This window comes from Apodemus sylvaticus, chromosome 5 (assembly GCF_947179515.1).
Source record: "Apodemus sylvaticus chromosome 5, mApoSyl1.1, whole genome shotgun sequence".
Lineage (NCBI taxonomy): Eukaryota > Metazoa > Chordata > Mammalia > Rodentia > Muridae > Apodemus > Apodemus sylvaticus.
In genome coordinates, this window is record NC_067476.1 from 110,543,419 (window position 1) to 110,560,387 (window position 16,969).

The 16,969-nt window shown below is 46.7% G+C and overlaps 1 protein-coding gene across 4 annotated transcripts in view; it reads right to left on the reverse strand.

Moving 5' to 3' along the window:
• Window positions 1-260: 260 nt before the first annotated feature.
• The window catches only part of Nphp1 (nephrocystin 1), a 50,835-nt gene continuing 34,126 nt past the window's right edge, over window positions 261-16,969 (reverse strand). For 2 of the 4 annotated variants that reach the window (XM_052183554.1, XM_052183553.1), the window contains exons 15-20: window positions 16,159-16,235; window positions 14,073-14,172; window positions 8,147-8,259; window positions 5,624-5,697; window positions 2,972-3,016; window positions 261-1,136 (exon numbers count right to left, since the gene is read on the reverse strand). In XM_052183554.1, coding sequence (XP_052039514.1) covers window positions 864-1,136; window positions 2,972-3,016; window positions 5,624-5,697; window positions 8,147-8,259; window positions 14,073-14,172; window positions 16,159-16,235 — 682 coding nt within the window. In that variant the 3' untranslated portion in view covers window positions 261-863. The remainder of the gene's footprint in view (window positions 1,137-2,971; window positions 3,017-5,623; window positions 5,698-8,146; window positions 8,260-14,072; window positions 14,173-16,158; window positions 16,236-16,969) is intronic. The other 2 variants (XM_052183552.1, XM_052183551.1) reach the window with 1 other exon arrangement.

The window sequence follows — 16,969 nt, forward strand, 5'->3', positions numbered from 1 at the left end:
AGCTCATGTGGACCCCTGGCAAACATGATCAGGTACACAGCAATGCCAACTGGCACTCATTATTACCCAGGTCGTCCAACAGCATGGCCAGGCACCCAAGGGATACCTGGTGCTACTATTGTTAACAATAAAGGTTTGAGACATTTGGCATCATTTGAGAGTGTAACTGAAATGCACTAAGACCTAGGTGTTCTATGAAAAGCCACGTTAGCCCCACTCTTCAATGTGGGAAAAAATTCATTTTGACAGAGGACTTTTTATATTAACTTTAAAAGACAATGATTCTTCATTTGTTCTAACCAAGGGTAAAACAATCCAAACATCAGACTGAATTAAATGATTAACAACACAATTTCTCTGAATAGCCTATAAATATCATTAGCAACATTCAGCAGTTTGTATATCCTGCATATTAGGCTGTCTTTGCAGTGCTGGGATTGGAGCCCAGGGCCTTGCATGAACGAGACAAGCACTCTGCTACCAAGCTCTACCCTTGGTATTACATTTGTATCAGTCTTATGACTTGGAAATATCTTTTCCCAGTTAGTGGATTATATTTTCACTTTCTTGGACAATCACAAGTTCAAACTTTGCTAAAAACTGCTTTTATAGACATCTACATCTTCAGGTTGACACTTAAGTAATTGGTGTTTTGAAAAACAATTTTAGGTATAACAATATTCCTTATAAAATTTATTGTTTTACACGCAATCAAATTATTAGATAGTTCTTTGAAAATATTATTTGCACACAGAAGAATATGACTTCGTTGTAACCAGTCTGCTTCTTTTGGTTCTGTTGTTTAAGGCAAGTCACCCTGGGGAGCTCACTGGATCCAGCGGAAACTGGAGCCACGGCCGCCATCAGCCTGAGTTCTTTCTTATTTCACCCAAGAAGTCATAGGTCTGCTCCGAAAGGTCAAATGGTTTGTGGACTCCATCTGGTGCCAGCAGAGCCTTCAGGGAGCCCTCACTCTCTCGGCTCTGCTTGAGGAAGTCAGCGATGGCTCTCCATCTCGCAGCCTCTGTCTCTTCCTCCGCCCACCTAAAGGGGGGCAGCAGTGTAGAGTGCAGAAGGGGGAGCACGCAGTCATGGTAGACCAGGAGGAACTCAGCCTTCAGGAGCTCTTTGTCTCTCTGGGGAAACATCACCACAAAAGAACTATCAATAGCCTGGCATCACTGCTCTCAAAGTATAACATCCTGTGAGCTGTTGGCTGAAAGCCACTGAAGAGAGGGCAGAGGAGCTGGCAGGGGTTGCATGTGCTCAGAGACTGAGAGTCATGGTGGAGTTGAGCAGTTCTCCCTAAGAACTCTGCAGAGGCTCTGTGAGAGCAGGGTCTCCTAAGCCCCACTTAGAGTGTCACATCTTCTTCTGTCAAGAAAACCAAAGGGTGTCAATCTACTGTAGTGACATCTCTCTCTCTCTCTCTCTCTCTCTCTCTCTCTCTCTCACACACACACACACACACACACACACACACACACACACACACACACCACACAATGCAAAGTGGCTGTGTAGACTTAGCTGGATTATTATCTGCCAATTGCTTCAATTCCAGAAAGAAGTAGGGCTGGGCATGGTGGTGCACACCTTTAATTCCAGCAGTCAGGAGGCAAGGGCAGGCAGACTGTGTGAGTTCGAGGTCAATTAGGTCTATTTAACAAGATCCAGGCCAGCCAGGGCTACACACTAAGTCGTTATCTACAAAAAAGAAGAGAAGTGGCAAGTACTCTGAGATCTAGAGAAAGGAGGCCCAAGCAGAGGAGACAGACTACTGGTGAGGAGTGGAGGCTCATTGGCCCGTGGGCAGACGCTCCCCAGATAATGGGAGGACCCACCCAGCCTAGGGCCAACAGGCTGGGTGGGATCTCAGAGGCACTGGAGCTGAGCACAGAGGACTCCACACAGCCGGCTGCACACATGGAGAGTGCCAGGTACACCATATATATGAGGCAGCTGTTATTCTAGAAAGGTCTGGAACCTACAGATTGGGTAAAGTGCAGTGTTGCTGGAAGCCCAGGCTGTAATTCTTGCTCCTGCTCTGAAGTTTAGGCTTTTTCTTTTCTTTTTTCTACTACATTTCTTGTAAACAACACTTTCAGGTGTGTTCAATCTTTTGACACTGTGACAATATATGTTCTCTACAAAGTTAACACTTGAAAGCCATGTAAAAATTTTTCAAAAGAAAATTTCTAAGAATACTTTCCAAAGTGTTCTAAGTACAGTCCCAATTTTATGGTGGGCCACACCCACAGCTATCCCAGGGCATGTGTGACACAAGGGCTGGGGTACACCTGTTAGATCATGAAGTAGAGAACAGAGAACGTGAGCCCAGTGTGGCCTCTGTCTCGTTCATTAACAAACGTTTATAGAAATGTTAGAGCTTTGGATTCTCCTGTCACCTATGCTGCTTGTTACTGATAACAGTAGCTCTCTCTCTATGGGAGAGACAATGTGCCTTACAAAACCTGTCTGAAGTCACTTCCTGGTCCTAAACAGAAAATGTCTGAGTCCTGGATTGTGGCGGTGACATTCCACCTCACTGGTCAAGGCCAGGCTTGCTGAATTAGCCCAGGCCTCTCCTGCAGTGTAGACCAGTATAAACCAGACCAGGTACCCACTCAGTGTATCCACCCCTCGGGCCAGCTCTCCTCTCCCTCCTCTTCACTTGATGTGTGTGAGAGAACTCAAGGGCTTTAAAAACAGAGGGCATGGGCTAGCTGGCTGTAAGACTAGTTTAGAGACTTCTTCATTAAGTAGAACTCGGGGATCTGAAATGCCTGGCTTGTTTAGGAGACTTTTACATTAAGAAGTATACATGCTGCCTTCTTGGACCATGTCTGTGAGCACAATGACATAGGTTAGCTAAGGAAGGGGTTACATCTTAGGCTGCCTCACAGAAACAGAGGTCTTGTTAGGACACGTGAGAAATCAGTCTCGAGGTCAGTGTGAAAAACCCAGTTACCTTCTCCGATCGCTTTAGTGTGCTTTCTTTCTCAGCCCAGGAACTCTACAGAAGAGAACAGCAATGCTGTATTAGTCAGAGCACTCACAAGTCCTGGCAACACCTTCTGCAGCTTCACCCTGTAGTTAAAGCTATGGGCAGGTCGGGATAGCTGCACAGCATCTAATGCGAAAGAGGCCACACTGTTGACAGCATCTACTGCCAGCAACCCAGAACCAGCCTGACAGGGAGAGCAGGCACATCTGTGAAGGACACCTCAGAAACTTGTGGTTATTATAGCCAACTTATAAAAAGAATGGGTCCAACACCCCCCACCCCATGCCAAGTACACACAATGCCCAGATGCTGATACTGTTGCGAGCTTCCAAGGTGAGAGAGCAAAAGAAACAGGAAGTCCTGCCAAGTCCCCTACGCCAGTGACTCTGCCTGCCACACCGGTGACACGGATAAGAAAGACAAGTCGATTTGCAAGTAAACATTTCCACAGGCTTCACAAAAGCTTCTTTAAACAGAGAAGCTAGAGACCAGAGATCCCACACAGGGATGAACTAAAGACCTTGGTAAAGCAGTTCCCTGGCAGTTCGCAAGTAAGGCTGGGTGAATTCCCCTGTCTCCAGGCTGACAGTGCAGGACTGGTTTTGTGTGGATTTGTAGATACCTACTAGTACCTGACTCTATCTGGGTAGACAGCCCATAGGTGTCTAAGGCCACATTGTGCTGATACAGGGACCCTGTACAACCCCTGGAGAAAGGATGTGGATGGGCTGACCATGAAGTGTTTGTATGGCCAGGTTGTTTCTGCCTCCAGGGGTTGCGGCATCCCACCCTGTTAACTTGCACCTACTGTCTCTAGGCTGAGAGAACCCTTCAGAGCCACAGCATTTTACGACAGTCAGGTGTCATTATTAAAACACCAACCATAAAGTGAACTTAGCTGAGTAAAACCCAGACACTTACATACTTCATAATGTAAATCTTAACCAACACTATGGCTTGATGTGAGCATTACTTACTTACTTAGACTCTGTCTGTAAAACTGCCCACTGTTTGTCAGTCCGTGTGGAAACTTGACCTGAACTTTTAGTCCACAGAAAACAATGGGGGGTTTCACACAGAGGGACTTGGGGGCCACTACCACCTCACTCAGACCCACCCCTTCCCTTCTAGTACAAGCAGATGCCTATCTTTCCCAGCTCCCGGCCAGTTAAGCAGAGCACATGACTGGTTCTGGCTAATGAAATGCGAACAGACATGAACAGGCTCTTGAGGCAGAGAGTGAAAAGCCCAAGGTCAGTCAGTCCCCTACCTTTTCCTGCAAAGACAAAGGACAACAGAGAAAGCTATTCATTCCAAATGGTTCTAGGAGAGTACAGGCCCTGCCTTCACCAGCCTTCCCCCTTGGGTAGGTAGCTATGGGATGGAGTCACACTGGAAGGGAACCAGGTTGAGAAACAACCCTCTTTTTAAAGACACCCTACTCAAGGCTGCTTCTCAGACCTGCCTGCCCTGTGAGGCCTGCCTGCTTTCTTGACCTCTGACTTGGAAAAGCACAGCTGCCCCCTCCCTCTCCCAGCTCCCTCCTCCCCCATCTGCCATCATCTTCAGTTTGCTGCTCCTGAGGCTTTGTTTCTTGGGCTCCAAGATGAAACTAGGCTTGTTCTGTTGTAAAACACAATAAAATTGTCCTCAAGTTTCCTTCTGGGACTGCTTTAAAATTCTTTTACCTATGAGACAAGACATCCTGTAACAGGGAACCTGTGCCTCCTGTCTCATGGCAGTATGAGTGCTCTCGTAGCGTCAAGTCCGGCTGACATGGCCACAGTCCTGGACATGTGCCGCTGTGGCTATGGCTCTGCACTGCCAGAAGAATCACCCTCCAGGCAAACTTCCCGGTCACAATTACTCCCTGCCTTCTTCTCCACCGCCAGCCTCTGATTTTGGATACCTTTGGCCCCTCCACATATATCATGCCAAATTGGATCCGATCTGCCTCGCAAGGTTTCTGCTGACCCTTCCCCACCCGTGACAGCATCCCTGTCAGCAGTTAGGCCTGGCCTCACCTTTTGTTAGATCCCCCTCACCTGAGGATCTTTAATGAGAGAGTTCTGTCATTTGTGGCCTTCACTAAACCTTTGAGGTCCCCAGAATAGACGTGGCCCCGGCACTCACCATGTTATCTACGTATAAGCCTGGCACGGACACAAGGCTTCCCTTTGTTGACCCCAGTGTTTCAGGTTGAGAAACGTTAAAATAGTGACTTTGGAAGTTTAAATTCAGATGAAGATCAGAGATTTCAAACTGTTCACATTATTATCCAGTTGCTGTTTCAGAGAGCGCAGTATTCTGAATTAAACTAAAGATGGTATGTATACCCCAACTCTTCTGAAAGCTTGGCAGACTTATCCAGTGGAGCGTTCTGGAGTTTCATTTCGAGTACCACCCTCTCGGGCATCTTACATGGAGGACTGTAACAGTCAAGAAAGTACAATGCTCCGCTCCCAGTCCCCTGTCACTGCAGCAGAGAAGGTAGCCCCTGGGGAGTAATAGTCACCATGTTGGGGGTGGTGGTGTGAGGTCGGGTTAGCTAGACAACAAACAGGGACTGGGAAACACTGGATGCAGCAGGTTTCCATGGTGGTCCGTGCTACCTACCCTGAGGGCATCCATCACGTCAGGCTGCTCCAGGAGCAGAGGGAAGGTGGCCAGCACAGGATGACTGATTAAATCTGAAACACACAACAGGAAGAGTCAAACTTCATTCCTACTTTACTGTATTTGATCTCAGTGTTACCTAATCAGGTTAAAATTATTTCACCAATTATTTGCTGATAACACTTTTTATACACTTTGGCCTCCAGGAGAGTTCAGAGGCTCGAAGGTGTTCTTTTTAATATCTGTGTTTCTACCTCCTATCCCAGAAAATTCTGAAATGAGGTTTCCAATGAGGGTGGTCATACTGGGTATTCTGTATAAGAGAGGGTGGAAGAATTGGAAGGACAGTGTGAATTCCTGGTATCAAGCCCTCTACAAAGATGCCTAAGTCCACTCAAGAGTCATGGGTGGCACTCTCGGCCTGATTCTTTTCAAAGGCTCTTCCTCTTAATAATGTCACAATGCAAGGTACTAATTTCAGAAAAGACACATTCAAATGGTAGCTTTGTTTCTTAAATGCCAAGTGCAACATATTCCATCACACTGTGCCTCAGTGGAGAACCATCTAGAACAGCCTCCTTGCCTTCGAGAATAGCCAGCAAATCTGCACTTGGGCCCTGGTGCAGGTGAAGATTCCTAGTTGTTAAATCCAAGGGCAACTGATGGCGAGAGCTTACGGATCACTTCCCGGCATTGCAAATATTTCTTTGGGTGTTTCTGTGCAGCTTTAGACTTTGATCTCTTACATTACTGGGGATGCAGACCTTGTTCTAACCAGGAATGTGATTGTCCAGTGTAAGGCCTCACCATGCTGTCCTGCTCCTGAACCCCATCCATGCCTGCTACCCTCAAGTTCACTCTCACTAGCACAGAGACATTTTCTTGCGGTGGGTCTCCAGGCACACCAGTGACTCTAATCAGAAAGGAGTCTCTCACACATCTCCCCAAGTGTCTAATCTCTTGCTCAGGTTTCATCTTTGATATTATCTGCTCATGAAGCCTCTCTTCTTGGTGCATAATAATTCAGGTCTTATGGTGACTGTTTCCTCCATTTTCTTTATGATCATTTATTTTAAAAAGCTAGAGGGCTTCTTCATGTCATTCATTTTGCTTTGAAACTTGGCTGCCCCATTAGGTTGAGTACAACCAAACCTCTCCCATTTGCCACACAATAGCACAACATCATATACCTAGCAGGCAGTGGGTGTTGCAGTAAATCTCCAACCCAAAAAGGCCCTGTTAAAGAAACCATAACTCAATTAACTGGAATAGAAGCTACACGCCTACACTGGGCACATCTCCCACGACACCACTCTATTCCCAGCTATGAGGGTTTCTCCAAGCCATGTGCTTCTCTCCATTCTCCTTCCACCTCCTCTGTGGTCCTCCCTCCTCCCCTCTCTCTGCTCTCCCAAACGTTCCAGCTCCCCCTTCCCTCCCCCTGCCCAATCGCAGGCTCTAGCCTTTATTTGAAAAGTTAAGGAGGGGAGAAGGTTCACAAGGCACCTGTTTGTGATTCAGTCCTACACACTCAGCCTCCTCGTTTCCAGCCATGGAAACTGTGACAGCCCCTTCCAGAGAGTAGAATTAGCATCAAAATACAACACCAGGGCTATCCACAGCAAGTGGGCATCTGGATACTTACTGATGTCTAGGGTATGGGTGATACACGGCAGAATTAAGATCTTTTACTTTAGAGCTAAGCTCTTATAGCACGTGCATACCTCTTGTAGAGTTCATTCATGTATGACAGCTTGTGTATTTTTTTAAATTATTTTAAAATATTTTACTTGGAAAAAAACTTTTGAACTCAAAACAAACAACAAGGACTGAGGAGGTCACTGAATGGTTAGTGCAGGCACTATACAAATATGAGGGCTGGAGTCTGGATTCCCCAGAAACCCGCACAAATGCCAGTTGGGTATAGCAGCCTATAAATGTTCCAGTATAGAGTGGATCCTAGAGCTAGCCAGTCGAGCTGTAGGGGAGAGCTCTGGGCTCACCCGAGAGGCCCTCCCTCAGTGAATGAGGTAGAGAGTAAGGAATCAAGGCGCCCAACACTAACCTCGGGCCTCTCCTGCACACCCGTGCAGACATGAACTCATACATAAAAATTAATTTAAAGAGAAAGTGTAAGACTAAAAATAGGCATAGAAACTGTGACTATTTGATTTATTGACTTGTAACTGACCTATGGGCACACTTCATTGTGTTAAGAATAGTTATTTGGGATGACTGGTTTCTTCCTGAAAAGGCGACATTACAAGGGTCACAGGTGAGAACAGATAATTTCAAAACTGAAAAGGAAACTGTTTTCACATGGATGGAAACGAGGAGGCTGAGTGTGGGATGAGCTGACCAGGTGTGAGCTCACGACTCTGCTCCGAGTTGGTGTGTCACCCCAAGGCTATTTAGTGGTCTTATTCCGTATGCCACATCTGTAGGCAGGAGACATGACCTGACCCAGGACTCACACCTTCAAGGGTTTGCAGCATCAACATGCAGGAAATACCTTAAACTTACCAGCACTTTGCAGGCTTGTCCTGTCTCTCAGGAGCACATCTCCAAGAATTTGTCGGTAAAATATCAGTAAATGAGCAGAGCACATGCTCCCCACCAGGGTTTCTGGCAGCAGACTAGCAGGGGAAGAAAGACAGTCATTAAAGAGACCCAACCCAACCTACTGGGTTTTTTCTTCTGTGTATTACTTGAATGAACAAGTTTTACTTTATTATTGGAAAAAAAAAAGACTTTACAGTTTAAAGGAAAACTTACACCCCAACTTGGTCACATTAAACCAGAGATTACTAGTTGCCTCAGATTACATTTTATTTCTCAGCACTGTATTGCATGCTTGTGCTTCCGTGCTAGTGCACACACCCATACTAAATGTCAAATAAAGTCATTAATGCCTTGTTCTGGAAAGTGACTAGTGACCTACAAGCTTGAACAAAAACATGTGGCTGCCAAGTCTGATGTGGTGGACGAGGAGGAAATGCCAGTTCAGACTGTTCATGGGCTGGGTGGGACTCAGGAGGCGTGACAGACCGGAACTGAATTCTGACTTTGCTACTTCCTAGCAGTCTGACCAGGGATTAATTAATCACTCTCAGTGTGCTTTTGTTTCCTTATTTGTAGGGTGCCACACCTAACACCCAAATTTCAGGTTACTGAAAGGATTAAAATGAAGCAACTGTAGCATTTAATATATGTCTAATACATAGCAAAGGCTAAAAAAGATTTTAATATTGAAGATGGTATCAATTCAAAATAGATTATTATAACTTTGGGGTGGAATATGTAATCTTCATGGTAAACACACACATGCACACAAGAGTGCACAAACAAATATTCATGATTTAAAGACTATATAAAAATGGAAGCAAAGGAAATCAAGTGTCAATGGCAAAACAAAACAAAACAAAAGAAATAGGAAGGAAAACAGTATGGAAGAATATGAAAAACAAAGCTATAAGACATACAGAAAAAAAGCAACAAATGCCGAAATGACGGCACTCACATGGGCAACTACATTAAATGCAAGTAGATCAAAACTCCCCAATTAAAATATATAGATTGGAAGCAAGAATTTAAAAAGCTAAATCCAACAATATGAGTCTTACTTTAGACTCAAGACAAACATATTTCAAAGGTTACAAAGGTGGCTTCAATTTTTATAATTAATCTCTTATTTTAATATCTAGTCAATTTTACAAGGGAAAATGATCACCCAGGTAAAGTTCAGGCTTCCAGCTGACTGAAAGAAGAGATGAATGAGGCCATTAGGCTGGTGTGCAGGAGCAACAGTAACTAGCTTCACGGAGGGCAGTCGACCATCCCTGACCACTCCCTATCCCCCCTTAGGCTGTCTTTCTTAGTCATAGGCACTGTTTGGCTCACTGAACTGAGCACAGAAAAATCCTGATTTGGTAAAAATTCAAGGTAGATTTCATGTCCGACTATTGAGGAGCACTTATGGTGCCCTGATGCCACCACGCCCTATGAGGGCATGCTGTGACTCCTAAGGGTAGCCTACATCTGGCTGTGGTCTCTGCGGGCAGTGCTCTGAGGTATGCCAAGTACTGGCTCATGCTGAAGATCTGTCAGTGATTTTGCCAGGGGAAGAGGTGGAACCTTCCTCCCACACTTCCCCCTCTTTTTCCTACAGATCTGCCTGCTCCATCTGTTTGCTAGGCGTGGGCGCTCCTTCAGGGTGGGTGCTCCTTCAGGGTGGGTGCTCCATTCCTTCTACCTCCCTACTACAAGAGGCAATGGTATTTCACTTTGTTTCTTAGAAACTACCTACTTTTTTCCAAACCTAAGATGACCAGAAAGTTCTAAGCTACTAGGGGCTGAGCTGAAGAAGTGAAAAAATGCTTTGCTCCAATTTCACCTGAGGATCAATGAACCGGGAACAGAGGGGTGTGATGAACGGGCCCCAGCAGTAACAGTCTTACTCTATTTTTATCAAGAGTAACATGAATGAAATGTAAGTAAAAGAGAGAAAGGGGTGGAAATGTGTCACACAGACAAAGGGAAATAACTGTAGGAGTTTACACAGACCATTGCTCTGGCAAATGCTTCCTTTCATTCAGGACTCCAAGGGCCTGAGCGTGAGTTCTCTCCTCAGGACCTCACAAGTGTGACTTTGGTCAAACCGAGTCAAGTTAAGTCCCTTTGGAAGATGGCTCTAGGTGTGTGTTGGGGAGCATGCCTTTAACATCTGCACTCAGGAGGCAAAGGCAGGTGGATCTCAGTGAGTTCAAGGCCAGCCTAGACTTCATTAGTAAGTTCCGGGGCAACCAGAGATACATTAGTAGAGAAACCCTATCTCAGAAAGAAAAGGAAAGGGGGGAGGAGGGAAGGAGGGAGGGAGGGAGACAGGGAGAGAGAGGGAGAGAGAGAGAGAGAGAGAGAGAGAGAGAGAGAGGTGTTGATGCAGAGAGCCTCCATCACATCACATGACAGGCTCACCACAAACTGAGGCTATGGGCCTGGGGGCAGGGCCCTTCTTTGTGCAAAGAAACTGGTATAAGCCATGGGTCTGTTCTTTGCACTTTCCCATCTTCTGAGATACAGATGATGACTAGGGCATATGCAGAAATGCTGGATGGGTGAGGTGCCACAAGAAAGCTGGGCGAAAATAGGCACATGAAAATTCAGACTTGGCTTTTCACCAGTGACCAGGCCTCCACTGTTGTGTGCTCTTTGGCATAATAGACAAAGCCCCACAGAGTATCTCTCGCCATCCAGCAGAAGAGAACCGTACTTAAACACAGGTGAAGGTAATGCAGGGTCAAGTGGAGCTAGAAGAGGACTATACCTCTAAAATGGAGGTGAATAATGTGGGGGCGTTGCTCCCCTTCTTCTCCCACCCTTGGAGAAGTAGCTTGTCGGGGATGTAAGGATGCCGGCCATCCCTGCCTTCACTTCCCTGGTGTGGAAGCTCAGAGAACTGTGTAAAGCTCACATGTTGGTGCCCAGCCTCTCACGCTACATCCATAGCACGGGCCTCACAGTCCATAATCCTTTGGCCCCAGAAAGTCCATGGCCTGGTTTCTGTGAGAGCCAGCTTGTTCTTAGATCACACCGACACTGTGCTCAAAGTAGAACAGCTATTTCAAGATACAGCTTTAGTCGGTGGGTCTGTGGTGCTTTGAATATGCTTGGCCCTGGAAGTGGCACTGTTAGGAGGTGTGGCTTTGTTGGAGGAAGTGTGTTACTGTGGGAGTGGGCTTTGAGACCCTCCTCCTAGCTGCTTGGAAGACAGCCTTCTCCTGTTGCCTTCGGAAGATGTGACCCCTCAGCTCCCTCTCTAGCACCGTGTCTGCCTGCACACTGCCATGCTTCCTGCCACGATAATGGACTGAACCTTAGAACCCGTAAGCCAGCCCCCATTAAATGTTTGCCCTTATAAGAGCTGCCTTGGTCATAGTGTCTCTCTACAGCAATGGAAACCCTAACCAAGATGGGGCTCTAAAAGAAAAGAACACAGCAGAGAGGCAGGACAGGCTGGGGACAACAGGCATGAAGTCCTAGAGACGCACAAGAGGACCCACGCAGGAAGAGCTCTACTTGGAAATCATGACACACATCTATTTCTGTGCCTACTGTGAGATGCGTGTAACACATACTTCACTGGTCCCTGAGGTCAGGAGGACAGGGACTACGGACTTTTGCCCATGGCCCTACAACACAGGGCAGTGTTCATAGTTTCAGACAGATGGCCAGTTTGATCTTGAGAAAGTGGAGAGTATCTGAGAAGCAGTGTTTGAGTCGAGAAAGCAGCATTAAGAGCTGTCCCTGACAGCTGCCTGGGAGCTCTGCAGGCCTGGCCACAGGTGAGCAACAGGAGAATGAGGACAGGATTGGGCTTTCTCTTACAAAGCCTGCTACTGTGAGACTCTTGTTCTCCAATCCATGAAAAGGAACAAGTTTTCAAGATGAAGAAAGGGGGAGGGTAGATTAGAGGCTTTATGAATATCTAGGGACAAAAAAAAAAAAGCCAAGATAAATAGTGTCCATGAACACATTATTAATGGCTGCTGACAGACTGAACTGGAAAGCATACCTCACACTTCAGCACAACCTGGACTGAAAGCAGCCATGCTCTGAGGGCAGGCCAAGCCTTCCTTCACTTCCCTACTTCATTAAAAGCAATTTAAAGTATATTATTCACTTGTGTGGGGGGCAGGGGCAGAAGGAAACTTTTAGGAGTTGGTTCTCCCTTCTTGACCCTGGGAATCAAACTCAGGCGCTCAGGCTTAGCGGCAAGCACCCCTATCTGCTGAGCCATCTCGCTGGCAACTCTTCCCTGCTTCCTGATGACTGTGGGCCAGGGCAGGCAGGGCAGGCCTCGGCAGCAGGCTCTGCCCTGTATGCCTTTCTCCCATGGTTTCATCCCTCAACCCTTCAAGGCCTATTTAAAGACAATGTCTGATTTTTACCAGACATGCTCATTTGAACAAATCCTGGAATCACATTTACATTTATCTATGCATAAAATAATTATGCTAGCACATACTGAGAGCAGCACGAGGTTTCTGAGTGTGTCACACATAAATATGGGCTAAGTGTTTTTGTATGTTTCCTTTCATTAAACCCTATTACAGCTTTATAGGGCTGATACTGTTAAAGTTTGAGATTCTGAGAGAGGTACTCCCGTGACTACAGGGTACTGAGTGAGGCACTGGTAGATCTGAGATATCACTTAAGTAGATTCAATCTTCCTGAGGAAATTCCAGGTAAAATAATGCGGGGTAAACATTCCTCAAATTTAGAATGATCTACTACCCCTTTCCCCCATGGAATATCGGTGCTGTCAAGAATGTAGAGTAAGTGACACTTTCCTGCTTTGCTAGTGACAGGGTAAATGAACAAGTCTGACAGCTTCTTATCAAGTTAAAGCAATGCTCTATAAGCTAGCAATCCCATTTGCAGGCATTTTTACCCATAAGAAGTGCATACATATGCACTGTATGCAAATATCATATTCAAATATTTGGAGAAGCTTCATTACTGTCTGACCAGATCTAGAACATCAGGCAAATGCATGGACAAGCCAAAACAAAAAGGACCAAGTTACTAACGGGCCCGCAACATGCATGGGCCTCCAGTGCATCGCGCTGAGTGAAAGAAGCCAGATTCCAAGTCTACCCAGCACCACTATGAGGGTTTGGAAAACATAGAAGTGTTGAGGAGAAAGGTATATGAGTGGCTGCTTGAGGCTGGGGCTGTGGTACTCATTGTCAATAGACATGAGAGAACTCTTTTCTTCTTCTTTTTAAAGAGATAGAAAGAATGGGGTGTTCTCCCTCTTGCCTGCATGAACTGTAACATCCATCACCATGAACATCTGTCAAGACTCAGAGCTGCTTGTTAAAAAGGGGATTTTACTACACATGAACTAGAGCTTCCTAAACTAGACACAGAAAATAAGAAGACCCCTGAGCACAGGACTACACACCGGTAGGCCTCGCCTATTCGAGAGCATATAAATGATCTAACGTGCCATCTATACCTAAAAATATAGGTGTGTGTGTGTGTGTGTGTGTGTGAGAGAGAGAGAGAGAGAGAGGGAGAGAGAGAGAGAGAGAGAGAGAGAGAGAGAGAGAGAGAGAGAGAGAGGTGGAGGCCAGAAGAGGGTATTGGATCCCCTGGTAACTATTTATGGATGGCTGTAAGCTGCCTGACATGGGTGCTGGAATCCAGCCCTGGTCCTCTGGAAGAGCAGCCAGTGCTGTTAACCACTCACTCAGCCGAGCCTCGGGCTTTACATCCACATTTGAGCTACGTGGAGAGGAAGCAAATCTAAGCTTTATGCTACTGCATTGCCTGTGTGAATTTTTAGCAGAGTACTCAAGGAGGTGAGAGCAGATGACAGAAGACAAGCAAGCACTCCTTCCCACTTATCCCCACCCTCTCCCAAAAGGTCAGGCCAGCTACCTACCTGAGCATGGCCCTTGACCTCCTGTTCAGAGACCGAAGTTTCACCAGAAGTTGAGGCTGCCTCCGCACGCTTATCATCTGACGGAAAACACTGCCCTGTGCTACAAAAACATCAGGAATACAGAGTCAGAGTTTAAGTCCTTCGGATGGTGTTCATTCAAACACATTGCCAGTGGAGCTGGACCGCATGAAAGGCAGTGGTCACCCGCCCAGCTTCTGCAAGCCTGTCTTGACATGAATATGAATGTGTCTCTAGAGGGCACCTCACAAGCCACTGTGACAGATGCTCTGTGGCATGAAGGGAGCTGATAAAACATGCCTGGCTCCAGATGGAACCAACAGATCCTTAGACTCCATGTCTGTTCTCCAAAGCCAGACTCCCACTGGAACTGTGGGCACTGGCACTGTGGGCACTGATTGGCACTGTGGGCACTGACACTGTGGGCACTGGCATTGTGGACTACTGGCACTGTGGGGCACTGGCACTGTGGGTACAGGCATTGTGGACTGCAGACACTGAAGGCACTAACACTGTGGGCACTGGCACTGTGGGGCACTGCAGGCACTGACACTGTGGAACACTGTGGGGCACTGCGGGACACTGTAGGCACTGGAACTGGGGATGATCCGGAGCATCATGCCTTCACCTGGACAGTGGAGGAGTGCTGCATGCCTGTTGGCTGCACTCTATGAGGAAGGGCCATATCTGTCTTACTTCCCATGTCACTACTTCTCCAGGGCACTGCTGGGTGGATGGTATTAAGGGCACCGTGTTTTTTGGGGGGCAGAGTGAGAGCAACTTGGCATGTATTCAAAAATCTGCATCCTTTGGATTAGCTTATTCTGTTCATTCTGTATCTGTCAAGTATTGTGCTGGCAGTTTTATGCCAACTTGCCACAAGCTAGAGTCATCTGAGCGATAGGAACCTCAGCTGAGAGACTACTTCCACAAGATCAGACTGCAGGCAAGCCTGCGTGGCATTTTCTTAATTCGTGATTGATGATTAAGGATTGATGATTGTGGGTGGTGCCACTCCTGGGCTGGTGGTCCTGGGTTTTAAAAGAAAGCAAGTGAGCAAACCGAGAGAACAAACAGGCCTGGAGGCAGCCCTCCTCCTCCCGGGAGGCAGTCCTCCTCCATGGCTCCTGCCCTGCCTGAACTGCCCTGACTTCCTTCCATGTCGGAAGACCATGTGGAAGCATACACCAAATAAACTTTTCCTCCCCAAGTTGCTTCTGCTCATGTTTCATTATAGCAATAGAAACCTCAACTAAGCCAGGCATCAACACAGTGTCCAACAAAAAGGAGCTGAGGCAGGGTCCCTATTCTTCACAATCCCTGACTCAGAGTCTCAGAGGTGTCAACAAAATAATCGCTTAGATGAGGGTGGCTGAGTGCTCACACTGATGGCACGTGAAGGATTTGACCAAGGGAAGTGTATTTGTTAGGATGCAGCTGTGCTCTCTGCTGCCCTCCTGCTTCATTTATGGAAGGGAGGGTGACACGGTTCTAGACACTGCTCTGAGGCACATGGCCCAGTGAATAAGAGCACTGGCTGCTCATGCAGAGGACACTGGTTCAGTTCCCAGCACCCACATGGTAGTGCACAACCATCTGTAACTCCAGTACCAGGGGACCTGACAGCCTCTTCTGACCTCCACAGGCACCAGGCATGCATGCAGTGCAGAAACACACATGCATACAAACACATACATAAAAAACAAACACCTATATATTAAAGGCTGATCACCGGCCTGAATGCTATGAAGGTGGTGGAACCATTTGGAGGTGGGGCCTTCAGGGACGCATTCAGGCTACTGGGGCTGTGCCTATGAGGGATATGCAGGGACCCCTCTGCGCTGCCCCTCTGTGCTGCTCCCCAGCCACTGAGGGATGAATGGCTTCTTTACCACATGCTTTGCCGTGATGTTCTTTGCCAACAGAGACCCAAAGCAATACGACCAACTGACCACCGACTGAACCCTGCGGCAATGCAGACCCATATAAACCTTTCTCCTTTAGCTTGCTTGTGGCAAGGTCATGGTAATTAGAAGGCAGCTGAGAGGGTCACACACACGGGCTGTACCTCTTCTGGACACTGAAGGGTCCACTTCAACACCTTTTTCATAAGGAGTGCCTCCATTCAAGAAAAGTTCGTATGTTCTAGAAAAGAACAGAACATGCGATGGGTCCTTGTCATGGGCATTTGTGAACTAGACTCTGCTGGGACTGCTTTCAGCATGTATTCATGGACATCTTACTAAACTCACGGGTAAATGAGAACCAAGCTGCTGGCTCTTCCAGGATGTAGCAACTCAACAGACACAAACTCTCCTAAGCACAAACTGTAAGAGGTGTGGTATCCACATGGAGAGAAGGAAGGTTCTGATGTCACTAAAATGATTTGACTTTAATGATTCGTGCCAGTAAGTGATACCCTTTATTTTTCAAATGTATTGAGTCATTACTTGCAACGAAGTCATGATTCAGCTGTACCCACGTCCCTCCCTTGCTAGGTATGTGCTGTATGTCTGAGCTGGTGCCCCTGTGTCCCAGGAGCTTCTCTTCTGTGGACGTGTAACTTAAATGCAGAGAGAAGCTAGCATACTTCTCTATAAAGGCTCCTTTATTCCCCACTGCACGCCTAGAGAGGTTTCCCTGCATCCACCCACACAGCTTTCGATGAACAGCAACTTCCTTCGCACAACACACACTGGAGTGATTAAAAACAGTTCTGACTCCACTTCTGGAAAGTTAGACAACTTATCTCCTGTCCTAAGTACACTATAACCCTGAGTTACCATGCAATATATTACCATTTATCTTATATTGGGTATAAAATAATTTTTTAAAAATTTATAAGAAATCTGGGTTTCCATAGTGGCACAGTGATAACA